General features: G+C 39.4%; 2 protein-coding genes and 1 non-coding gene across 4 annotated transcripts; 2 read left to right on the top strand and 1 right to left on the bottom strand.

Moving 5' to 3' along the window:
• The first annotated feature begins 757 nt into the window (after nt 1-757).
• LOC133743651 (glycosyltransferase family 92 protein Os08g0121900) lies at nt 758-2,956 on the top strand. The gene has a single exon (XM_062171648.1). It carries the CDS (start codon nt 863-865, stop codon nt 2,588-2,590), a length of 1,728 nt encoding a protein of 575 aa, XP_062027632.1. The 5' UTR covers nt 758-862; the 3' UTR covers nt 2,591-2,956.
• Nucleotides 2,957-3,249: 293 nt separating this feature from the next.
• Nucleotides 3,250-3,322, top strand: TRNAA-AGC (transfer RNA alanine (anticodon AGC)). The gene has a single exon. It is a non-coding gene; the product is annotated as a tRNA-Ala (tRNA).
• A 9,705-nt stretch (nt 3,323-13,027) lies between these two features.
• LOC133744156 (uncharacterized protein At4g18490-like) lies at nt 13,028-19,819 on the bottom strand. Of its 2 annotated transcripts, XM_062172300.1 has the most exons (16): nt 19,715-19,819; nt 18,703-18,795; nt 18,432-18,558; nt 17,936-18,184; nt 17,130-17,837; nt 16,611-16,799; nt 16,436-16,537; nt 16,101-16,232; nt 15,443-15,634; nt 15,175-15,352; nt 14,943-15,010; nt 14,781-14,817; nt 14,496-14,654; nt 13,693-13,803; nt 13,510-13,597; nt 13,028-13,411 (listed from the first exon to the last, which is right to left on the bottom strand). In XM_062172300.1, exons 2-15 carry the CDS (start codon nt 18,764-18,766, stop codon nt 13,538-13,540), a joined length of 2,376 nt encoding a protein of 791 aa, XP_062028284.1. In that variant the 5' UTR covers nt 18,767-18,795; nt 19,715-19,819; the 3' UTR covers nt 13,028-13,411; nt 13,510-13,537. The 2 variants fall into 2 exon arrangements, with proteins under 2 accessions (XP_062028284.1, XP_062028285.1); XM_062172301.1 differs by lacking the exon at nt 16,436-16,537.
• Nucleotides 19,820-26,051: the final 6,232 nt, after the last annotated feature.

The following is a 26,051-nucleotide window of genomic DNA, read 5'->3' as shown; positions in this document are numbered from 1 at the left end:
TGCACTTTAATTAAGAAAATGGCATATATAAAACATTAGGAATGAACTTTGTGTACACTGGAAGCAGAAACCTTTATGCTTATTAGGGAATGTGCCAAGCTAACTCCTAGCTGTAAAGCCATTCTGACTTTCTCTACTACCTGCCTTGCACCTTAGGATACTTATTAGACCAGAAAACCAGGTGTTCTTCATGTATTAAGTAAAATATAAGGTTAGTCCAGATCATAAGAGAAAATCTTCTCTAAATTGGTGTTCAATTAACCATGGTAGTATTGAATAACCGCTAATTAGTTTTTTTTTTTAAATTATTTGTAGCTGTAAAATCTGGTTTCAATATACTACATATGATTTAATACCATTAGTTTAAAAAATTTTCTATAATATATTTATATAGCTTTGAATTAAATAATTAAATTATACGTCTTAAGTTGCGAATGAATGAATTGCTTAATTATTAGAGAAATTAAACATTTTCAAGCATGGATAACAATGCGCTAGATTCATGAAATTTCAACTACCACCACATGTACACAACCAAATTACAAAAGCATGATTAGAAGAAGATGATGGTTAAATTTCAACAACAAACAACTCATTTGGTTCAAAAATATATAGAGCTAGGTCGGTCCTCCCAGACATTTTAGCGTTATACACGTGTGCTAATTTCTATGGTAGTGAAAAAGACGAAAAAGCCACCCAATCTCCTTGTCCAAACAGGATTGCAATGGAATTAGCTTCACATCTCTTTTGTAATTCACAAGATCACACAAATTTAATTCTTCCTTTTCATGTCAAAACGAATCAAAAAACGAGGCCCCTTATATTTCTCGACGATTCCCGATTTTCATTCCAACCAGAAATAATGACGACCCAAAATAAGCCCCACGCTTTCCCACCACTCCTCTCCCTTCAAACCCTCACCGCCATGCGCCGCTCTCTCTCCGCTGCGCTTTTGTTCGCCATCGCCGCCCTCTTCCTCTTCGCCTCCTTCTCCCTCCACCTCTCCCGCTCCGACCTCATCCACCGCTACCCCATCCCCAGCCCCGCCGCCGACCACCACCTCCTCCGCCACGACGACCAATCTCCGCCTCTCAGCCATGTCTCCTCCGTCTCCACCGTCGCCGTGCTTCTACCTGCCTGGAAGGTCCTCGTCATTGTTTCGCCCGAGACTCCGCTCTCGGAGAAGGACCGTTACGTCTGCGTGTTCCAGAACAACCGCACCTCTCGTGCTAGATTCGCCGGGATTCTGCCGTCGAGGAACCGGACGGCGTTTTATTGCGCGATGCCGAACAGAGTCAGGCGACTCCGGCCGTTTCTCCAGCCGGTGCTGTCGAGGAAGTCGCTGATCATCAACAACGACTCGCCGGGCCCGACGACGGTTCCGGAGATGATCCGGTGGACTTTCCTCGTCTACGAGTCGTTCTCCACCGAAGACGACGTCGTTCTGTTGGCGAAAGGCCTCAACAATCGCCAAGGCGTGAACCGCCCTCTGAGCGAGTTCCGGTGCGTGTTCGGCGACGCTTCCAAACCCGACGCCGTTAGAACCGCCGTCACGAGCTCAAACCAAGAGGTCTTCCGGTGCCCGCACCCGGACCTGACGGCGGCGTTAAACGACGACGCCAACGCCAGAATCTCACTGGAAATCGTCGATGGGAACCGGGTGATCCCCTCCGTGGCTTACTACACCGCCCCAAAACGACGACGACGCACGAGCAGCAGCAGCAACGCGGGCCCCACGGAGCAGCCTAGTCACGAGCTGTGCGCGTGCACGATGGTGTACAACGTGGCAAAGTTTCTAAGGGAGTGGGTGACATACCACTCCCGGATCGGCGTCGACCGGTTCATTCTGTACGACAACGACAGCGACGACGATTTGGAACACGTGGTGCGGCAGCTCAACCAGGAAGGGTTCAACGTTACGACGACGTTTTGGATCTGGCCTAAGACTCAAGAAGCTGGCTTCTCCCACACTGCCGTGTACGCCAAGTCGTTGTGCAAATGGATGATCTACATTGACGTCGACGAGTTCGTTTTCGCGCCAAATTCATGGGGCGAGTCTCCGGCGCCGGGGAGGCACATGCTCAAGTCTCTGATACCGAAGGACCCGAGTATCGGACAAGTTTCGATCCACTGCAACGAGTTTGGCCCCTCGAACCAGAAAACGCACCCATTGGAAGGTGTCACGCAGGGGTACACATGTCGGAGGCGGTTCGAGCAGCGGCACAAGTCGATTGTGCTGCTGGAGGCGGTTGAGCACTCGCTGCTCAACGTGATACACCATTTTGATATAAAGAAAGAGTTCAGAACAAAGCAACTGAGCAGTGAGGATGCTATAGTGAACCATTATAAGTACCAAGCTTGGCCCGAGTTTCAGACCAAGTTCCGGAGAAGGGTGTCGGCTTACGTGGTGGATTGGACTGAGGGGCTTAATCCGATGTCCAAGGATAGGACTCCGGGGTTAGGGTTTCAGCCGGTGGAGCCGAAAGGGTGGCCGGAAATGTTTTGTGAGGTTAGGGATGAGAGGTTGAAGATGTTGACGCAGAAATGGTTTGGGTCTCCTACTAGTAGTAAAATGGTGTGGCAAAGTTGAAATCAATTCTTTGTTGCCATAAAACTGGTGATGGATTGGATTGATGTAAAGTTTTGAGAGGAGAGAATACAATGTGGGTAAATACATGAAACCAATTAGGCATAGAATTAAAAGGTGAAAAAGTAGAAAGTAGTGAAGAATGAGATTTATTATTAATGCAATTTCTAGATAATCTCTTTATGGATGTATTTCTTTTCTTTTCTGGGTTTAGAACTTAGAAACAAGGTCTTTTTTTTAGGGGGTTTTAATTGCTTGTATTAGGTGAGGTGACGAGAAGGGAAAGCGTTCCTGGCCTTTCTTTTACATTTGAAAGGCTATGAGCTGGATTTGAATGAGAAAGAGAAATGAATTTCTTCAGCGGATCAATGACAAATTGACAATTGTGTTTTATGTCTGTGGTAAATTCGGTTACGTTTTGATGCTTGTCTCAAGCAAAGTTATTTATGGTTTTCTTTTTGCATCAATATTTTACAATCCCGCACAAACTAACTATACGTTTCTTTATTATTTGATCACCCAAAAATTGTCAGTGCATGATCAAAACTCAAAAGTACTAACTATGATTGTTTCAAGAGTATTCGTGCTATAATCAAAGCCAAGTGAAACAAAATGCAACTATCACAATAGCATTAAGAACCTTATAGGCATTTTGTCAACAAGGGGATGTAGCTCAGATGGTAGAGCGCTCGCTTAGCATGCGAGAGGTACGGGGATCGATACCCCGCATCTCCACATTCTATTTTTATCCTTTCTTATCGCAGTTTTCTAACATCACATCCCAACAACTGGGTCATTCGTACATTTTGTTTTTTTGTTTTTTTTTTTGCTCCATCAGCACATCTTGTGGGTAGTTGTCCACTCCAATCTGTCTATCAACTATCCATTTAAGTAAAACGTACTTTTGATCTCTCATCTCTGTAACTTATTCGTATATGAAGGTTTGGTGGTCTACCTGCCATTTTCATTTACAGAAATGAACTTTAAGATGGAAGATGCTTCCTGCACTGAAGAGCAATATTGGAGAGATTTCAAACTTTGAGCTCCTTCCTATGTTATATGAGTCTTACTTGTAGCATAAAGTAAATACGAACTATATACCAGCAAGTAGCCAAGTAGATCCAGTATCGAAGTGACTGAAGTGCTAGATTAGATTTGAAACCAGACCAACCCAATTGGAGCTTCAATTCTTAACCTAAAATATTCTTTATATAATGCTCAGGATCCTTATCGAACCCATAGCAGTAAGAGGGGGGGGGGGGGGGGGGGGGGGAATTAAAATCAATTGACTCATACACCTCACTGCAGCAGAATAACCTGACCCATCAAAATCATTAAGTAACATTGGAGATTTGGAGAAACATTCAAGTACTTGGTCAGTTCCTGAATACCCTGCATATGGGAATTACATGACATGAAAAATTGGAGAAACAATTTATGTACACACCTAGCTAGTAGCTAACGAGATGATTTAGATCAGTTCATGCACCTTAACAGAGCGAATGAGACGTTACCTCTGTTTAACAAATTGCTTCTGCATGTACACAACATCAAAATTGATACTGATATTTACCCTGGATAAGCTTTGGTTTTCAGACTTGTACTTATTATGGTTTTGCTTTATTCTTTGGTCTGTCAGCCACTCTATTTACACAGTAATGGGATAAAGGAGGTTTACCAGTTGTTTTGGCATTCTGAAAACCAGTTGTTTCTTATTGTTAGTATAACGGAGGTTTACCCTTGCACGTGGTCTGGCTGTTTAAAGACACGGTGTCGAAGAGGGTGACATGGTTGTTTTTCTTGTTGGCAGTGGGAATTCATGATGACTCTTGGGATTGGTCTCGTTCTGTAGCCCGAATTAAAGAGCGATTAAAGTGGTTAGGGGTTGGGCCCGCTTGGCTCACGGATGTTATCATTGATACCGGAACGGTAACTAAGGTTGTTTTTTAGGAGGAGAGTGGGAAATTTATGTCCACCACCAGTCACTCCATTATTTTGTAATCTTTCTAGTATTGAATAAAGGTGTTTCCTCCTTTAAAAAAAAAAGGGGCCGTGACCACTTACCCGATTTTAGGCTAAAAATTGTCACTTACTTCAGCAAGAGTTTTTTAACCTCATTTACCCAAATCAACAGTGTTTGACAGTATTACCCTCGTTTTACTTAATAAATTCCATTCATCTCTCTCTCTCAGACTCACTCTCTCAACTGGATCTCGCCGGCCCTCCCACCTACGTTTCCTTCTCCCACCACCGATCACCTCTCAATCTTCTTCTTCTTCTGCACCTGCCACTGCAATGTCGACCAAGCCCTCCACCTCCTCTACCACCTCCGCCTCTGTGGCTACCGCCCCGACCCGCTCAACCTCAGCAGCGTCATCCATGCTCTCTGCGACTGCAACTACCTCGAAGAATCCCACGACCGATTTGCCCACTCCTTGACTCAGATCTACAACTCAGGACATCAGCGAATCAGACCGCTGCAATCCCTTCCTCTGACGCTGCTCGTCTCTCATCCTTTGATAAATTCCATTTCTCTTTCTTTCTCTCAAAGATCGGAGCCCAGCCATGTCCGACGAGGAGCACCATTTCGAGCCCAGCCATTTCCTTTTAATTTTGTGACGGATTGGATAGTGAAGAGAGAAGAGGAGCAGGAGGAAGAAGAAGAAGAAGGCATGGGGTGCATGACGTGGAGAAGACGAAGGCGATCCGGCCGGAATCGTTCCGTAATCGGGTTGGAGGAGCGTGGGTGGCCGGAGAAATTTTTTTTTTTTTCTTTTTTCCTGATTTCGATGGTTTTTTTTTTCCTGATTTCGATGGTTTTTTTTGTTTCTGATTCGATGGGAAGAGCTCCGAGAATGGGGGAGGAAAAAATATGCACAACTGAACATATTGGTTTCATTGATCAATTGTGTCTATATTGTATTCATTTTGGTTTTTGAGAGTTTACGAAATTCACTTGAGGGCAATAATATGATTATTAGAGGGTAATAATATGAGCATTGAGGGCAATAATATGTTTATTGGGAGACAATAATATGATTACTGGGGGACAATACTCATATTACTGGGGGGCAATAATATGCATATAAATTGATCAATTGTGTCTGTAGGGTATTAATTTTGGTTTTGGGAGTTTATACAATTCACTGGACGACAATAATATGATTATTGGAGGCAATAATATGATTATTGGAAAGCAATAATATGAGTATTGGGGGGCAATAATATGATTACTGGGGGGCAATAATATAGTTACTGGGCATTATTAGGGGGCAATAAATTCAGACGCCGGAATCTGGTCACCAGTCCGGTAGCCAGATTCGAGATTTCGGCGACCAGTTGCCGGAATCCGGTCACCGGTCGCCGGAGTCCGCGGCTACCACTGGTCACCGGAGCTTAGCAAGGTGGAGGATGACTTCTCTCTATAAGTGAGAAAGAAGGAGAGGGCAAAAAAGTCCCAAAAATAAATAAAAATAATAAAAAAAAGAATTAATTGGGTAAAGGGGAAATAATCCCTTAGAGTGTTTTGGGTAAATGGGGTTTTTAAACTCTTCGTTGTGCAAGTGGGCAATTTTTAAGCTGAAATTGGGTAAATGATCATTTCCCCAAAAAAAAATGGATGAACTGAAAGCCCGTTTGTTCAATTACAGACATTGTTCATTACGAAATGTAATTGACAGATGTTTTGGTGTATTGAAAGCCCGTTTTCCACTTTTGAAATATATGCCTAAATCCTCCAAGAAGGCAACAACATATCCCTATTGTATGTCATGTTTTACACAATTTTATTCGGAAGGAAGCTTGTCGCGACAGATTGTTTGAAGTTTTTGATGTAGAATATATGATTTTTGAGGAGGAAAGCGTACAGTACACCAGTGAACTTAGATATGTCACAAGAAAACCTTGCGCAAATGGCTAATGTTAGAAATGAAATTGCAAGAGACTTGTGGCATGATTTTACCCCTCACCCTTAGATTGTTCGGTGATGATAAAATTTACAAGCAATTTTTGTTAGGATATTACAATATTAGTTTCAATTTTTTTTTCCTTTCATGTGCAAGAATTGGACGATGATATGATCGCAATTTTGTTGGAAGATAGTATGGTGAATAAATATTAAATTAATTTGTGACTTTTAATTCTTTAAGTAAGTTTGTGTATATTATATAAAAATGTTTTGCAAAATATTCTTGTCGAATGAATTTTTAAATTTTTCAAATTTGAGATTTCTATACACGTTTTCTGTTTTTCATTCTCAAAAAGTCATTTTAAAATTTAGTCACCAAACGCATTCTCAAATCCTAAAAATACAAAATTTAATTTTCCGTTTTTGTTTTGCAAAACTGTTTTTAAAAAAATGTTTTGCAAAACGTTACAGGATGCACCCACTGGTTAGGGTCCGAGTAGGTTAGGGTCGGTGCAGCCTTTTATTCCAACCCGGTTCAATTTTTCAAATTTGAGATTTCTGTACCAAATGCATTTTCTGTTTTTCATTCTCAAAAAGTCGTTTTAAAATTTAGTCACCAGACGCATTCTCAAATCCTAAAAATACAAAATTTAATTTTCCTTTTTTGTTTTGCAAAACTGTTTTTTAAAAAAATGTTTTGCAAAACGTTACAGGACGCACCCACTGGTTAGGGTCCGAGTAGGTTAGGGTTGGTGCAGCCTTTTATTCCAACCCGGTTCAATTTATTAACTTAGTAAAATTACTATGAAAAATACATCTCAATAAGTTCTCAGAAATTCAAAATAAGAACAAAAATTTAGCTAATGCAAAACAATGGTTCCCATTGGAAATAGCAATGCTCCCACCAAACCTCAATATTGAAGCTGGCCAGAATGCCAATACTCTAAGCATGAGGTTGGAAAGCTACAGTAGTCAAAGGTTTGGTAAATGGATCAGCTAACTGGTTTAGGGTGTTGATCTTTTATTGATTCTACAACCTTATTGCTCCTCTCTCACAATTCCTAATGTCATCTGTACCGGTGGAATTCCACTTCTTATGACAATCACCTTCCTCTTCACACACAGTAACAAAATTAATATAGCAACCAAACCAACCAGAATAGAAATCAATACCACCAGTATTCTTGTTTTCGCTCTTCCACTGTGAGCAGAAGTGTCAATACTACAATACAAACTCGTGTTGGCGCTCTTGTAACCAAAAAGGTCAGTTATTTGATCTTGTGAGACCAGGCCATCAGGTAAATCTCATACGTGTTTTCGGATTATGCATCGAGTTTTTAGAAGAAAAATGATTTATGTTTGTCGTTCTTAAAATAAATTATGTTTTTGTACATTTCATATTGGCTTGCCTATAATATGTTTAAGTGTCAGTTTTCAAACCTAATCGGGGTAAAGCCTTAATATGTAGCAATAACGAACGCTCACCCCTACAACATTGTGGGTGCAAATACTGGAACAATTCTTAGGTTCACCCCTTGGGTGAATGAGCATATTCACCCTCTCTTGCGTTTAAGGCATAATAACTTTATAATTTTTTAATCCGACCATTCATGTTGTATAACGTAATACAAAGATTAGTTCTGTAAAAAACCATTCAGGTTGGTTTTAATCCGACTTTAGTTATTCATTTCTATGAAATACATGGACGGTTCATCATAATAGTAGTAAGTGTTGTTAGAACCATCCTTTGTTTGATTCAATTAGATAATTAAACGATTTCTGATTCGATTGATTTTTTACAGAGATGATCTTTAAAGGCTTATTTAAGATATGGACCATTAGATTATAAATTTATTAAGTAAAGGTATGTTAAAGGTCAGAGTGTGATGTTGGTGACGATAAAGGTTCAGGTTTGCAGAGGAGGAGAGAATCGTATTGCAATTAAAGGCTTAAAGCAGTATTGTCTACTATTCTTTATAACAACAATTACCAATTCCGGCAATGACTCAAGACCCTCAAATTTGAACCAAATTCTCAACCAAGAATTCAGTCGCTTATGATTCTCTAGATTTTAACACACAGAGAGAGACTCAGAGAGAGAGAGAGAGAAAGAGAGAGAGAACTTTTGACCAAAAAAGAAGTGTGTGTGAAATGAGAGGGATGAGAGCTGGGGCATATACCACGGTGTCGTTTCATCCTCTACCCCTTCTTATTACATTACCCTAGCCTACTAACCCCCCCCAATCCACGTGTCGATGAATGAGAGGGATGAGAGCTGGGGCATATACTACGGTGTCGTTTCATCCTCTACCCCTTCTTATTACATTACCCTAGCCCACTAACCCCCCCCCCAATCCACGTGTCGATATATGAGAGGGATAAGAGCTGGGGCATATACTACGGTGTCGCTTCACCTACCACTCTCTGATATTTCTAACTATGTTGTTATTGACCACAATTGGTACCTTATCAATATTGGTGGCCGTCTTAACCAATCCAATTGACAGCCAATGATCATAGAGGACTTTCAAAATTTTGGTAGCATGCTCGAGAATCATGTTCTCTCAAACAGTTCATGGCAAGAAAGAAATGACTTCTTAAACACATTTGCTAATACAAATGTGTAAGTGAGTTGTTTGTATTTTTACATTAAAAATTATCTTCTAAACTGTCCATATCTTCTCAACTTCCAAAACAGCCAAGTATATTTCTTTAACTATTCGTTTTTTGTTTAACAGACGTAAACAATTTTTGTTCTTAGTTCTCCTAAACGACTTATCCAGATTCTATTGAATAATATATTCACAAAATCTTCGTATGATCGACTTCAAATGTTATTCAAGATTCATCACAAATGGATGGATCGTCGTAATTGTAGCATGTTAAATACCGTCATTTCATCTAGAGTGTTTAACCGCTATATTACTAATGAAGGATGAGACAACATTCATGTGACTGAGAGGCTAGAGTGGGCCAGAGAACCAGAGTGGGCCGGAGAACGAGAGGACAACCACGACACAGAAGAATAAAAATCTTTGTTTTGATTTGCATAATAGACCAAGAAATGACATTTTTTAGCAAAATAAAACTGAAAATATGAAAAGCTGATACAAGAAGGGTTTGACCTTTGGTTACTTTGTTACTCCTCAAAAAGTGAAGAAAATGCCATGAATAAGACTGACCTCTGCTTTTGTTTTTATCTTATACCGCGGCCAATGCCAATGGGTTTTCTTATCGGAGAGAGGATTTATTATTTGAAACGACTAAAGCAAACACAACTAAAAGGAAGCTTCTCTAGAGCATCTCGCACAGAACATGTCAAAGTTCATAACCGAGGTGACACTGGAAAGAAATCGACTATCCCAAGATTTGAGCTCATCAGACGCATGGCCTGTGACTACAAGAGCATTTGCTACGAAATTAGCTTCTCTTAAAGTGTGGTTAAAAGCAATTGTGGTAAAACTGGAAGCGAGATGCCTAATGTCTTGGATGATAGAGTGAAGACGCCCCAACATTCTGGATTTTCCAACAACACATTTGATACCGAATAGAGCATTTGCATTTTGTCAATTATGTTTTTTTTTTTTTTAATCCTTACCATTAGGTGGGCCCCATGATCTCACCCTGAAAAAAAATTCTCACTGCTTTTCCAAACACAAGGTTATTAAAATATGGGAAAATGATCATTTACCCAATTTTGGGGTTAATTAACCCCACTTACCCAAACACTCTAAGAGATTGCCCACTTACACAATATTTTATATATATTTTTCCCTAATAACCAATTAAGTATTTTTTTTATTGCTTTTTATTTATTTTTAGGACAATTTTGCCATCTCCTTCTTTGTCACTTAGCGAGAGAAGTCATCAGAGACCTCGCCGGACTTCGGTGACTGGTGGTCGGCTGAGGACTCCGGTGACCGGAATCCTGAATCTGCCTAACGGACCGGTGACCGAATTCCGGCGTCCGATTTTATTGCCCCCTAATAATACCCAGTAATCATATTATTGCCCCCCAATAATCATATTATTGTCCCGCAATAATGGTATTATTGACCCCCAGTAATCATATTATTGCCCCCAATAATCAACGTGCCTTCCCGACGAGGTCATCAACGAGATCTTCCTTCTCGTTCTGCCCACAGTTTACCCAAAAAAAAAAAAAAAAAGAGCTTCTCAAGCGCATGAACCGCCGCGTAGAGCTTCTCCTCCGACTCTAGACATCGTCCCACTTCATCCCTCGGATCGCGAGCTCGTTCAGATCGACTACCTTCCTGATCGTTGATGAGGCACTTAGCGAGATCGATGTGAGTACGCCGACGCCGTCTTCCGCCGGTGAGCGGTAGGTCCAGTGAGAGGGGTGAGAGAGAGAGAGAGTGCAGAAACAGTATAGATCGAAGAGAGAATTCCGATTCCTCGCCTTGCCAGACTCGAGAACGACGTCGAGCAAGGGCTGAATGTGGAGATTGATAGCAGGGCTGATCGAGGTCTATGTCGGCGTCGAGCATCTGTCGGATCGTATTAGAGTGGAGCAGAAACAAGTTTTCTGGTGGTCTGGGTTGTAGTCCGGTGAGCTGGCGGTGTCGAGTTCTGGTCTGGAGTCGGATTTCTAGCCTAAGTCCAGCGACGGTGGGGAGAGAGGGAGAGAGAGAGAGAGAGAGAGAGAGAGAGAGAGAGAGAGAGAGAGAGAGAGAGAGAGAGAGAGAGAGAGAGAGAGAGAGAGAGAGAGAGAGAGAGAGAGAGAGAGAGAGAGAGAGAGAGAGTCTGAGAGGAGAGAGATCGATGAGTTTCAGTTTAATTCATAGGGCAAAACCGTCAATAAATGTTAAATTGGATAAATGGGAGTAAAAAACTCTTAGTGGAGCAAGTGGGCAATTTTTAGGCTCAAATTGTGTAAATGGTCAATACCCCTTAAAATATTTCTAGTTGTCCAGTACCATTTAGTCTAGTGGCATAGTCTCCTATTCGTAAGTGGGAGGTTGTGAGTTCAACTCACGAAAAACTAGTTGTAACATTTGAGTTGTTTATATGATGATAATATATATATATATATATTTCTAGTCTTCTACGAAAAATAATTTTTATGATGTGATACGGTTGTGTTTCATTTTACTTGTTCTGTCGAAAACTCATGAAATTTAACTTGTTCTGTCGAATTGAGTCTTTTTCTAGATCCTGAAAAAAAAATCATATGACCCTTTTTGTTTGTTACTACTGATGAAAGTTCCTAGACACACCAGTTTACATAATCTCAAATTAGCCTCGAATTGAGTCTTTTTCTAGATCCTGAAAAAAAAATCATATGACCCTTTTTGTTTGTTACTACTGATGAAAGTTCCTAGACACACCAGGATACCTATTCTACAGTTTATAATAACAAATTAAAAGAATCCGAAAGAAACTGCACACTGGAGTGTGTGTGTGTGTGTGTGTAACAGGTCTGCAGGGTTAGGAAGTGTGAAGAGACCTAAGTGGTCATCTGGTGTAGCTATTCTCTAAATCAGTCTCACCCGGTTGAGTATATATATGCATTGTCTTTGTTGTCCAGCTTGTTCATCACACATTGGAAAAAAATAAAAATAATAAAAATAATAAAAAATAAAATAAAATAAAAACGAAAGAGAGAAAACTTGGCCTTCTCGACAGATAATGGGAAAACACCTGGTATATAATTTATCTGCCAGAGTCACAATGTCCAGACCTTGAACAGAAAATACGTTATCTCCTACAAGAATTCAAGAGTTCTTAATATAACTGAGCAACTACATATACCACTCCCAACTTAATTTAACTTTCTCTGGGTGTTTTCCACATGGTTATTCAAAAATATATGAACGAAGTCTTCATGAATAAGGACACCAGAAAATATAAAATGCCGAGGGTTTGAAGTCTTAAATGAAGATGTGGATGAAGCAAGCATCGCATCAACAACATGAAACATGCAAAAGAACCAAATTTAAATGATCTTCCAACGATTAATAACTGGTCTTTTCAGTATATTGATGAAAATCCTAGCTTTAAACCAATAATGAACATTACTCGATACCAGAAAACATTATCACTTGACCAACATAACGTATGAAGTTTCTATCTCTTTACTGACTCATAAGGCCTGACCAGGTACATTCAACAGCTTCTTAACTAATAGTGATTAATGAAGTAAACAAAGGACTTATGCATTATAGCCTTTTTTTTTTTTTTTACTTTGTCAAGGGGAACCCAAAGGCTTCCTAGGCCCAAGATAAACCCCTTCGGCGCATGTGAAATGCTCCAACTGTGCATTGCAACACAGTGCCTGACCACTTTGACAGCTTCGGGGTTCGAACTTAGGTTGGCCGTTGGGGAGCACACCCAACTAGGCAAAAACCACTAGGCCACTTGCAGTGGTTTATATAGCCTTCTAGTTAATAATCTTTGTTATCTACACCAATCATGTAGATACAATAATCCTTAAGTACCTTGAAACAAATCTAAACACCATATGATCCTTTGCATCATCCATATGAAACACAGTGCACACACATCCACCCACACAAGAGAAAGTGGTATTTATATATATATTTGTAGTCTTAAAGAGTACCTACCCTGATTTCAGGAGTGATTTAACAGAATCTAGTGAAACTTGATTGTGCCCTATCTAGTAACAACAGAGTAAATCTAATGAGCAAGGGAAAACAAACAGAAAGCACAACTAGAAAGTCTGGAATACAAAGGATGCTACTAACCACGGCCACATTTTCAGCCGGTATGATATTGTACAGATTCTAACTGTTCAATTTAAGAGAAGAAATTGTGAGAACGAATTCGCAAACTAATCCCTCTGAAGCATCCCATTTTAGTTTTTGCCCATGTTGGCTGGATTGTTCGGAAGAACAGCTTCGTCTCAACCAAAGCAGGAAACATGGTATAACATGTCCCTGACATTCAAATGAGTCATTAGAACCAAAATTTTGACAAGCAGTTTTCAGTGTTAAAGAAAATAATGAAGCCAAATACCAGTGCATACGGAAAATACCTTTATGTGACCCCACTGGTGGTCCTCTTCAACATGCTTGAAGCTCCTTGGATGCCAGTTCCGCAGCAAATTTCTTAACTTTATGAATGTTCTCAGTTGTTAAGGAATGTGCAACTTTATTTTTATACCAAAATGGCAGACAAAATGACAACACAGTAACAGCTAAGAAAATTGAAAGGATATCTTGGCTTCATAGATGGGATGGTTAAGCATCAGTAGATTATTGTTGTTCACAACAGCTCTTACAAGTATTTCTTTGGCTTCCTCGTGTTTCTTTTTCAGCATATTGCATATCTGCAAGGAAGAGAGAGAGACCATTATACCACATAATGGTAAATATATTGCAGTACTACATACTGGATTAATGACCCCTGCATAAATATTCAGAATGATACCATACAAATCTACAGATAGTTAAAAGGTGGAAAGAGCATATCTATAGATGCTTATATTTTCTCCCCATATTGTTACATACAAGCCATAAATTTGATCAATATGCCTTTAAAAGACATAACTGAACTCAACTATAACAGAGTTTGGTTGACTAGTCTGTAATCTAATATAGCTTTGATCAATGTATTCAAATAAGAGTTGTAACTGTACGGTATTTCTCAGTATGATCCTCTATATCATCTCTATAATCTCTATCAATGCTCCTATCCTACCTAGGTCTTTGAAGCTCTCTGTCAGTTCCTTTACCTTATCCTTACCCATTAGGTTCCAACATTTGATTCTTAATTGACCTAGGAGTTGTTCCTGGTCATCTACATCCACCTATAATATACTAGAAACTTGAGATGTCTTTCTAGAACTTGGCAGCAAGAATATAAAGCTTTAGGTTGCCCTTTGCGATTAGGTTAAGAAGATAATGATGCCATGAACTCCTAATTTTTTCTATAAGTTAAGTGAAGTTGTTGTTAAGTGTTTGAATCCTTTGTATATATTGCACAAGCAAGCCAGTGCACTAGATGTCATAGTTTACTCACATCTTCAAGCTCCTTGGTATATGCTTCAGCCTTTTCAACATTCTCATCAGTTTCCATTGAAGGAAGTTCAAGTTCCATCAGATTCACCATGCAAGGACTACCAAGTCTAGAGCTTGGGCTCTTAGTCTTGATCTCCAAATGGTTTTCATGAGTGCAAACCTATCCAAAACATAAAGAAGTTTGTATCAAATAGTTTATCCAATATAAGGCTTCCACTTATTTTAATTGTACACATTTAGCAGTCAATCTGAAACATTTATTCAACGAAGTTTTTTGAGATCGAACCTGTTCAACAGTTCCTTTTGAAGGTTCTGTGAAATTTCTGCATGTGTTTGGGATAAATAATGTGATATGTCAAAAAATCACTGCTACATTACTACTATTTATTTCTACAGCTATTGGGATTGCAAATGTAAATTGCCAATATATGTACTAGTAGACGAAGACCTGGTTTCTCTTGGTGACAGAGAGAGGCGTTTTAGAGGCTTCAAGGATGCTAAACCTGGATTTAATCCCTGCAAAATTAACTTTCTATAAGAAATTTGGAAAAATAAATTAAGAAAACTCATAAAGCTTTTAGACAGAACAGATTGAAGCTCAAATTTGGAATGTTATAGCCATGATATCATTCTAAAAAGAATACCCTAAATAAAACATATGGTTTTCAAGTATATATGACCTCAAAAGTTTTTCGCTTCAGGGGAAGGTTTTGTGGCATTTTCTCACTGCCATCAACAATCTTCCTAGTTTCCGTTTCCACATTGCCTTGCAGCTCCTTATTTTTCTCTGAACTCCCCTGGGATTTAACTTCTTTTTGAGGTGCAGCATTCAAAGAAAGTTTATTGCCACCAATATTCCTAAATTTAGATATCAATAAAATTCAAAATAACGATCAGAACAATTCTAGAGAGTAACTGAATAGAGAAACAATGATAAACGCATCTTACTTGGAAAATATCCAGCTTGACATGTTGGTTTTCTTCTGCGCAGGTTTGTCAGGACAACGTTTATTCCCTTCAGAAGTAATGATCTTTGAGTTCCTTAGTGGTTGCACACTTGGGAGCATGATATTAGGTTTTACACTCTGACTACTGGGTTTGCTTGTCTTCTCAGTTGAGCTGGAAGGACTCACTTGAACCCTGCAAGAAATTAACAGATGGCCAGGAAGCTTATATCAACAATCAGATATTTCACTTGAAGGTTCTGTGGACAATTATGCATGTTGTGGTACAAATAACAAAATAAGTTGTCATGTGCCTGAAGAAGATGAACACAGTTCCATCTTTGAATGATAGCATTATTCAAAAGCCCCGTTTTCAATAACAAAGAAAGTTTAAGAATAAGTTTAAAAGATCTGGCAGTATCATATCCATCTCAAAGAAACTATGGTTCAATAATATTGAATAAACACAAATGTAGGTGGAAAAGAAAAGAAAATCTGTCCCAAAAATTGTCAAAATGTAAAAGGAGACTGGCAATAACCAAGTCATAACAAGTGGTCATAGATGAAATTGAAAACCCTGCATGTAAAGAGCCACAGAAGTCCAACTTTAAACAGTAACAGCAGAGTGTATGATCGAAGAGGATCATATTTAGATGCCTCACCTGAGATCTTTAAGATTTTTTCTCTGCTCACTTCCTACTACAGGCTCCCTTTCTGTTACTTCTTTGTCACACAGCTGTGGAGATCCAACTAATTTGGTCCCGTTTGGTACACCTTCAGAATCAGAGTCCTCCCTGTCGATGATCACAAGGACACAGTCAGCATACAATGAATGTATTCTAGTTTCTAATAGTTAAAATGTTGCTCCCTTTTTGAGTAACTCATATTCCATTGAATGTCAAAGTTCAGAACTTCCAGATTATTTTTCTTATAATGATTATGGGAATACTGTGCCTCAAGCTCAACTGATGTACTTTTTTTTAATAACATTCTTTACCTTCCAGCTATTACAGGTCTGACTTTTGTTTCTTTATCAAATAACACCGGTGTAGTGAGCAATTTGCTTCCATGTTGTGCATCACTAGTATTAACACTCACCCTGTCAAAGGTAATTAGAACATTTATAACTTAACTGTCAACTATTGCAATTCTTATGAGAGAACATCACTTACCCTTTCTCAATTACAGGGTTTAGATACATGGAACCAATTTTGTTGTTTCCAGACAAGAGAGATTTAGCTCCTATTAATGGTGGCTGATACAACCGAGGTCCAGTGTCATCCAATCTCTTAGAAATCTTTGAGCAGAGTTCTGCAGCTCCGCTTTCCTTTCTAGGCGTAACTTTACCAACTGTGGATTCACTGCATCAACCAGAGCGAAAAACATAAAAAACGCTATGACGCTAAAACTCATATATGATGTTCAATTAAATGTTATCTACACAGTTCATGAACATACTTGCTGAATGCAATATTGTATTTGTTCGCCATACGCATTCAAAGAAAAATACAAAGTTCTACATGCATTAACTCATAAGTGAAATGCTCTATGCAATCATAACCTGGATATGAAAGACTAAGGGTTCCTTTTTATTTTTAGTTCTCATAGTTCAAAACCAAAGTAATTGTCTTGAATAACTTAATCAAAATAAAAATGGTGGCAACTGGTACAGGTTCACAGATTTCTCTAACCTGGCCTGTGTGGACAAAGGAAGCTTTAAAGTTGAGTTTTGAGTTCCCTTGATACTTTTGATGTCATGTGATGTCTTCCTCGAGACCAATGTAGCCAAAGCCTCTCCATTATCTAAATTACCTTTAGCTGGTTCATCATTTTCTGTCAAAGTATCACTGCCTGACATACTTCTATCACCACTCCCCAAACTACCAATATCTAATGGAGATGAATTTTTTAAAGGTGAGTCTTCATGATTAGGACCATCTCCTATCAGCATTTTGTCATTCTTTCCGTCTACACCAGCATCCCCATCTGAATCAACTACAAGTTCAGCAGGCAGATCATGTGTTGTCTGTTCAGCATATGATTCTATGGACATTGCCTCTTCAGGTACGTCACTTTGTTGATTTGACTCTTCTATGCTTTCAGACATTATTTGTTCTTGACATCTTGGACCAGGTGGCAATTCAAAATTTCCAGAGGTCTCAGACTCTGATGCACAGTCATTCATAGAATTAGTATTCCCTGGATCAACTAACACAGTATCAATCTTTGATGTGGCTACTGTCTCAGATACACCATCAAGTTTACTAATCCCTTCTGCTAGATCGACTTTAGAGCCTTCGCACCCAGCTCCATCAGAGACAACCTCTTTGCTGCTATCTTGGTTCTTAGAACTCTTTTCTCTTCTCGACAAAGTTGAATCGAGATCAAAACTATCTAACCTATTTAAAAGAAGAAATAGGTGAGGTAACTTGCTGTAAATGCAGAGTGTATTTCATTTAACTTAAAACAACTACACGTAAGAAGATCCAAAGCTTACTCATTGAAATCAAAAGAGAATTTAAAATGGTCTTGTTTCCCTTGACGGCTTCCTGTGGAAGGTTCTTCTTCAGATCTTTCCTTGGTTTTTGCAGCTTTTTTGGGAGGGCTTGATAAATCAAGGTCTGACATGTCAACTTCCTTGGTTTTCGCATCTTTTTTGGGCGGGCTTGAGAAGTCGAAATCAGACATGTCCATTTTGAAAGATGATATCTTGTTGAAGTCACCGTCGAGATTGAAATCCATATCCCTGAATAGGAAGCTCATAAGTATTGTCTAGAATTTGGACTCACACACATGTATGTAGCAGGGAAATATGAAAAAATTGCGGGAAACATTTTTCAATCCCCTTTTCAAAAGCAAACTTTAAAGGATTAAACCAAATACACCATTATATAAGAAACCACACAACAGAAGAGATGAAAGTAACTGTCACATAAAATTTTAACAATTAAGTTCTGTAGTTTTTGTTAGATAGAAGAATTTCTAGAACTTACAGCTTATCAAAGTCAAACACTTTTTTCTTGCTTTTGGCCCCTGTATCAAAGCTGAAATCCATCCCATCATCTTTCATTACTGACATTGATTTCCAGGAGCTGAGGAAATCGTCACCAATTTCCTCATCTGTTATTAAAAGGAACCGCAGGATTAGATTCTGCTATTAATTTCAAATGAAAAATTCAAGGCTGGTAACTTTTACTTCCACATACGTGTAGCATCCAACGACTTACATAGCAAAGGAAAAGTTAAGGGAAACCAAAAGACTACCTAGAAATGAGCTTTTTTTCTTTTGATCAGCAGAGGATGATTTCCCTTTTGATGGTTCTGCCATTTGCACAGCCACGTAGATATCACTAATCTCTGCATATAGACAGTAACTTTTCATTGTGGATCCGAAAAGAAGAAGGCACTTTCAATTCTCGTCTACATTACAAATTTTTGTTGCTATCCATTTATCCAACCATCATGCAATTGCAGGATGAGAAAAGGAAAATTAGGAACCTTATTTTACAAATGATTTCCCTTTTCAATATCCCAGCAAAAAATACACACACAGAAAGCTCTAACCATTTCTTGAGTAACCGATATAACCAGGGAGAAAACAGTGACAAAAAGAAACTTCTGTAACAATTGATAACAAGCTTAAAAATAAATTACATGATAAATTCTAACAGAAAACCTGATCAGAAACATGAAGTTCAAAACAAGAATTGAAAATACGAACCCTCGGTTTCATCATCAAACTAGTGTAAAAATTGTTAACTGCTACGCACTTTTTCATTATTCTAGAAAATAAGCCTCTTTATAGGACCTTCTCATTTAGCAAAAAACAATTAAGAGCAAAATTGGAATCAATGACAAATCAGGCAAACCCTAACTCCGAGCAGAATCGTCTTTTTCATTTAAAAAAAAAAACAACAGCACGTTAGAAAATAGAAAGCACAAAATCTGAAAATTGAGGCAGTAATTTTGAAATCAAACTGATCCAGCGAGCAAGTACAGTAGCGATTTCACACTAACATTAGACTCTAACCATAATCTACGAATCGGAGCTAAACAATCAAGCAATTGTGCGAAGTGCGATCAACAAGGAGTAATCAATTACATTACATTATATGCAAAATTACAAGAAACTAAGCAAATTTTCGAGGAAGATAATCGTAACCGATCGAGAAATGCACAAAGCAAACGGCGACTGGATTAGAAATCGAGCTGATTTTCACGACTACCGAATCCGAAACCCTAAGCTTACGAAACGATTAGAACCGAGAAGACTTACAGATTTCAACGCCGGTACGAGAGAGATTGCAGAAGCTGGAGAGCTGTGAGCCTCAGAGAGAGAGAGAGAGTGAGGAACTCAGTGTGTGCGTTTTGGCTATTTATATGAAGGGAAGGGATTAAGGCTTAGCGCGCCCTTTCTAAAGCTAATCAAATACATTTTGGGCTTGAGAGTAACGGGTCACTCTAATTGGGCCCAAAATTGGAAACCCGGCCTACATGCGCCAATTTCTTTATCATTTTGGCTAAATTGATCCTCGCGCCAATTCTAAAGTCTAAACAACCAATCAAATCGATCCGCCGAAGAATCAAACAATCTAAAGTCTAAATAGAATCTCTTACTTTATTAATTAACTAGCCTCTTCGCATGCACTACCAATTTGCTTTTATAAAAAAAAAAATTTTAAATTTTAAAAATTAAGGAATTTAAACAAAAAGAAAAAAAATTTTGAAGGCAGCAAAATACCACCGATGGTTACAAATGTGGGTTTTTTTTTCCTTATTTTTTGTTTGTGAATTAAACATCATTATACAATAAATCAATTTTTATTGTGAATGTCATTGCTAATTAGAAAAAAAAAAAAAAAAAAAAAAAAAAAAAAAAAAAAACTGATGGGCAGGACGAAGTGCAATATGTCAAAAGTTCTGCAATTAGTGCGGCAGAAAGTTTAGGGCTCAGATGAAAAATCACGATGTAACTAAGTTTAGAGATTTAGTTATGTCATGACTGCTATACAAAACTAAATATACCTTTATCACTTAAACTAAAGGAGATCCAAAACCTCTCACATCTGATTAAGCAACATTGATTCAATGTATCATTCACAGTGACATAAAGCATTCTGTCATTTCAAAAAAAAAAATTCTGTAGAGTGATGATATGACTAATTTTTTTGACCCTTTAATCTATGTCTAGCTAGTGTACATAGCAAAAATAGAAAACAATAATAAAAATGTATTATGCAAGGCTTATAATAATCAAAATATGATTGAACATACAGTTGTCAACAATGTTAGTCAGCATCTTCTAAATCATGTAGAATGATTACCTCAACAAAATTTCATGATACCACCAATACTTTATATAGTTAATCTAGTTTGTAATATCCTGAGGAATCTCAAGATAGAAGACTCTGGAACCCCTGTTTCTAATCTCAAAATAATAAGGAAAAATCATCTATCTCCAAAAGTTAAATTTACAATAGCAGAAGAAAACTACATGAGAAAACACATGAGCGCTTAGAACATAACTTACATCCAAAGAAAATACAATAGCACTTCAAGCAAAAGATTGTTGCTACTTAATGGCACTACGAATCTATACCAAATAAACTTCAAAGCATCACATTAGAGAGATAGAATAACTATGCTAGAGAAGTTTTTGATGGAAAACAAAAGAGAAAATCGCAAAGAGTTTTGAAGTTCTCTGTGTCTGTGGAAAAATAAGAGTTTACAATTTAGAGATGATTAGAGATGTGTGTGTGTGTGTGTGTGTGTGACCATTTGATAAATAAGATGTTATTTGTCACATAATTAAATGATCAATTGATAAAGTCAATGACGATGACACTGTTTGGCTCCAATTTTGTTGCAGCTGGTCAACAGTCTCTTTTCTGCACGGGCGTGCCAGCACCGTTCGGGTGCGGTCGTCGGGGGTGTCCCTTGACCTGACTTCTTTCAAGCAATTGTGGACGAGGAGAGCACCAACCTCGTCGTGGGATTCTTTGTGCCTCGTGGTGAGGACTTTTGCTAATCTTCTTGCGTCACCAAATCGATACTCGATGTTGTAGATCGAGCAGAGCGAGAACCACCGGGAAGTAGAGAGAACTTGCTAAAGCGTGACTTTAGCTTGGCTGGGTTGCTAGGGCGTTACCCTTGCTTGGCTGGTTCTGTAACCGTTGTGGTCGCGGCACTACCGTCGGCTCCCGAGGAGACTAGGACCGAAGCACGTTGACAGAGGGTTTGGTGGCACTGAAAGTCGGCTTCTGAGAAGACTAGGACTAGGAGTATGATCACCGGTAAGAGAAAGAGAAGGAGAGGAATTGCTCTTAGAGAGGTTTGCTCTAGAGAGAACTTAGATCATCTTAGAGATGTTGTTGTTGAATGTGAATGTGTGTTTTAGAATGAGAGGAGAAGGTGTTTATATAGGGAAGAAAAAGAAGAGTGAAATGATGAGTGGAAGAAAAATAATGAAAGTAGATCTAAGTTCACTTGTAAAATATGGAAAAGATAGAGAAAAGATGAAATGAAAGCAAAGCATGAAGGTGCAGCAACATGGAAGTGGTGATGATCTATTAAAGAGATTGTAGAAGAAAAATATATCCAAGGAAAAAGAGAAAAGCATCTAGCTTTCTTCATGTGGGTAGGAAACATGAACATGTGAATATTGAGCTGGTTTTAGGTCAGTTTCTGCCCCTTTATTCCTTCAATTATTTCTCCAACAAGACTTCATTATATGCCTTCGACTTCTTCATATGAAATGTTCCACTATGAGTGTAGATCATCCTGACAAATTTTCAGATTTTTATTCCATGTGGTTGGGCCGAAAATGCTGCTCGACCTCTTACAGGTCCAGTTTTCCAGTTTTGCTTTTGTAGAAAATTGGGCTGATTGTTTGAAGGCCTTCCACTCAAAAAAATCTCTTGCACTCTTCATAAGAAATGATCCTTGGGCTGTCTAGAATGGATCTGGAAAGTTTCAGCACATTTCGATTTCATTTGGTTAGTCTGCCACCCCTCCTTCCTTGTCTAGCTCGGTTTTTCCTAGCCGAAGTAGGAAAATATGCTAAAGTTGACTTGTCATACTTCCATAGCAGGCTTTTTTTAGCCTCTAAATATATATTTCGAGCTTGTCGACAATATATAGCTTGAGCCACTGATATTGGCTCAATTTCTCCAAGACGTGCCTTGTCAGGCCAAAATGTTCATTTTGGGTCCAAACATTGCCCCCCAGACCTCGAAGTCAAAGGGTCTTCGTCTTGACTGAAGAGGTCTTGAATCAGCACTGCTCTTATAATGTTGTTGCTCCAAAGCCACTTGTATTGGCTTGACTGATAATACTTGACTGATTCCATATAGGCCTCTAAATAGGCCATAAAGCTTGAATGCCACAATCTGGATTGCCTTTGTTATGAACTGATGCTTCCTTTGCCAACTTTATTGCCCCCCATGGATCTGGCGAAACTTGGGCAGGTTGTAGGAGATCAGAACTTTTGCGTGCCCCCCATGCGAAGGAGACTGCTTTTGATCGCGAATGAGTATCTTTCTCTTCCTTGGTGGTAGCTTCACCATGTGAATAGCAGCAAGTATCTGCCTTGTTTGCTAGCTCTCTGTTGAGAATGCAACTGCTGCAAAAGAAGCCCAACTCGATGAACCTTTGGCTGCTTCTGAAGAAATGGGCCGCAACCTGGCCCGTGCCAGAGAATGGGCCACTCAGGCCGAAGCTGGTGCCATTGTGGCGGAACTCCGCGTGGAGGAACTTTGCTTGAGATTGAGATTCGCGGGCCAATCTCTATAGGCCCCCTCGAAAACCGTTCGGTCTCCTCACATGCTATTAATCCCTTCTTTTCCGAGATTTAAGGCATTAATCACTCGTTGAAAAACAACGGTCGTGAAAAAATAATCTCGTGAAAAGAACAGTTACTTCCTTGAAAACCGTTCGGTTTCCCCACATGCTATTATTCCTCTAATAATAGCTAACTCCTCAAAAATCGCTCCTCACATGCTGCTAGTCCCTTTTTTCCCGAGATTTGGAATCACTAATCTCGATTTACTGACATCGGTTTTGAAATTGAGCTTCATCCAAGGGTGGGGATTTGCCTGAAGTCCCTATAAATAGTTGTATTTCAGGAAGGGAATACTCACAACAACTTTTCTGAAATATTCGAGAAATGGCCTTTCAATCCTTGCTTCTTTTTCTCCTTCTTCACAAATCTTCCCTCATGATATGACCTTTAGCCTCTAAATTTTAGGCTTTATGGCGTAATCTTAAGCCTGGGTTAGGCCTCATGGCGTAATCTTAGGCAACCCCTTGTTTCGTCCTTCTGGAGTTCTGCAACAAAAATGCCAGGCTTCAGATTGGTTTAGAAACACGAGGGGGCTCCAAGTGTGGGATCTCCGGTCATGTAAGATCATTTTTTGAGAAAATCCCATACGCGGAGCGAAACGGGGAGAGGGAGGACGGCCACTCTGAGGTTCATCTTTCCTCCTCTGTTTCCTTTCTTCTGGACCTGGCCCGTGTTGTGCCCTCCAGATGGAAGGGGCTTTGGTTCTCACCTCCTTCTCCCCCTTTCTCTTCTTGATAGAATCTTGGAGGGATGAGAAGGGATGGACTCTTTGAAGGAATGGGTTCAAGCTACAGAATGGCTGTTCCTGTACTTCACGTCCAGCTAGGTGGTTACCAAGGCTAGAGGGGGTGCAGAGACTCAAGCTGATATTTGGTTCCTTCACTCTCTGCCCCTCCAGGAGATAATGGCGCGGCTCAACCCGGCGTTGGATTCCATAGCTGCTTCCAATTGAGGGAGCTTGGAGGCTCCATTTTCTTTTACTGGAGTCTCCCCTTCTCATGAATAATGGTGTTGGCCAAGCCTATGTTGTATTCCTCTACCGCTTCCATGTAAAGGGGCGCGGGGGCTCCGTTACTCCTCTTTTTCCTTCCCTGAAGTCTGCCCCTCCTTGAGATAATGGCGCGGCTCAACCCGACGTTGGATTTCATAGCTGCTTCCACTTGAGAAAAGATTTAGAAGATAATCCGAAGATTCTTGTTTTGTATTCTAGCCACTTTTGGCTTTGTAATGAATGTATTGCTTTTGGCCGCAAAGCCACTTTATGAATACAATAATATTTTCTTATCCTGATATCCAAATATCCGTGAGAAGCCAATAATTGTGTCTCGCAAGGCCCCAAATATAGGCCCCCATAGTTGTATATTGAAAATAATATGAACTTTTAAAATATGTTCCGCGTCAAAAAGAGCCTCGTGGCGAGGTTTTTGAGGACATATGTATCTTTTGGATCCACTTGCTGGCTCCCAACTCAAAACTCTTAGCGACAATAACTTATTATTTTCCGAGATTTAAGGCACTAATCACTCGTTGAAAAACAACAGTCATGAAAAATAATCTCGTGAAAAGAACAGTTACCTCCTCAGAAACCGTTCGGTTTCCCCACGTGCCAATAATCCATTCTTTTCCGAGATTTAAGGCAACTTTAATCACGCTTTACTGACACTTAGTTTGACTCTTCTCTTTGACCGTCCATCCAAGGGTGGATATTTGCATGCCTATATCTTCCTCCACATTATAAACCCAAATTTCCAATCCCAAAATCATATCATCAACTCGAATATTTCTAACAGCAATTACTCATCATCATCACTCTTCAATTCTCGCATTCTCTCAATCCATCACCAATGGAACCACAAACCCAGCAACCAACCGTGGATGGAGGAAGCAACAAAGCAGCCGGGAGTAGTGCTAACATGCTTTGTAGGCGGAGCAGGTGGACTCCCACTACAGATCATATAAGAATCCTCAATGAGCTTTTCTACAACAAGGGAGTTAGGTCCCCAACTATAGAGCAGGTTCAGAGGATCTGTCTCCAGCTGAAATGGTACGGCAAGATCGAGTTCAAGAACGTCTATTATTGGTTCGTGAACCAAAGGTCTCGAGAGAAGCAGAAGAAAAGGTCCACTTCGGATGTTCATGTGCCCATGCAAAGATCAGGGCTTGTTGGTGATGACAAAGTTACCAATTGGAAACATGAGGATCAGTATATTAACTTTGGATCTTCTGCACCTGCTTCTTCTTCCGCTGGTGTGATGATTGCTTTTAACGGGCAGATGGGGAACTATGGCGATTATGGATCTATGAACATGGAGATTGAAACCCTTCCTCTGTTTCCCATGCATGGTGAGGACATCTTTGGCAACATGAAGACTACTTCCGATGGAGGTGGCGGTCACGGTGGTGGCTCTTACATTTCCCTTGAGCTCAGCCTTTCCTGCGAGGGCAAAGCTGGAAAAAGTTTTTGGAGCCGCTGACTCGGCTTAGTAGCTTTGCGAGTGTAGGAACACTTAGAATTGCTCCCTAAGAGTTGTATTTATGACTTTTTAAATTTTTTATTATTATTATTATTTTATATATATATATATATATATATATATATATATATATATATATATATATATATATATATTTTATAAGTAGTTGAATTCAATAAGACAATGTGAATCAAGGTTTAGACATGCGGCCCAAGTATAGTCGCCTAGACACAAATTTTCTTTCAAATCCTTTGGGCAACCTTACTGAAATGGCCAGGTGGGGGAGGGCGAACAAGAGA

The sequence above is a fragment of the Rosa rugosa genome, chromosome 4 (genome assembly GCF_958449725.1).
Source record: "Rosa rugosa chromosome 4, drRosRugo1.1, whole genome shotgun sequence".
NCBI classification, from domain to species: domain Eukaryota; kingdom Viridiplantae; phylum Streptophyta; class Magnoliopsida; order Rosales; family Rosaceae; genus Rosa; species Rosa rugosa.
The sequence above is the reverse complement of the archived record's forward strand: the minus strand, read 5'-3'. Positions and strand labels throughout refer to the sequence as shown.

What these genes read in the sequence shown, in the direction of transcription:
- LOC133743651 (XM_062171648.1), top strand. Translation starts at nt 863, where the DNA reads ATGACGACCCAAAATAAGCCCCACGCTTTCCCACCACTCCTCTCCCTT.
- LOC133744156 (XM_062172300.1), bottom strand. Translation starts at nt 18,766, where the DNA reads ATGGCAGAACCATCAAAAGGGAAATCATCCTCTGCTGATCAAAAGAAA. An exon ending in CCTTTGTCCACACAGGCCAG is followed by an intron (nt 16,800 to 17,129) that starts GTTAGAGAAATC and finishes TGGTTGATGCAG; the next exon opens with TGAATCCACAGTTGGTAAAG. An exon ending in AGACCTGTAATAGCTGGAAG is followed by an intron (nt 16,233 to 16,435) that starts GTAAAGAATGTT and finishes GATCATCGACAG; the next exon opens with GGAGGACTCTGATTCTGAAG.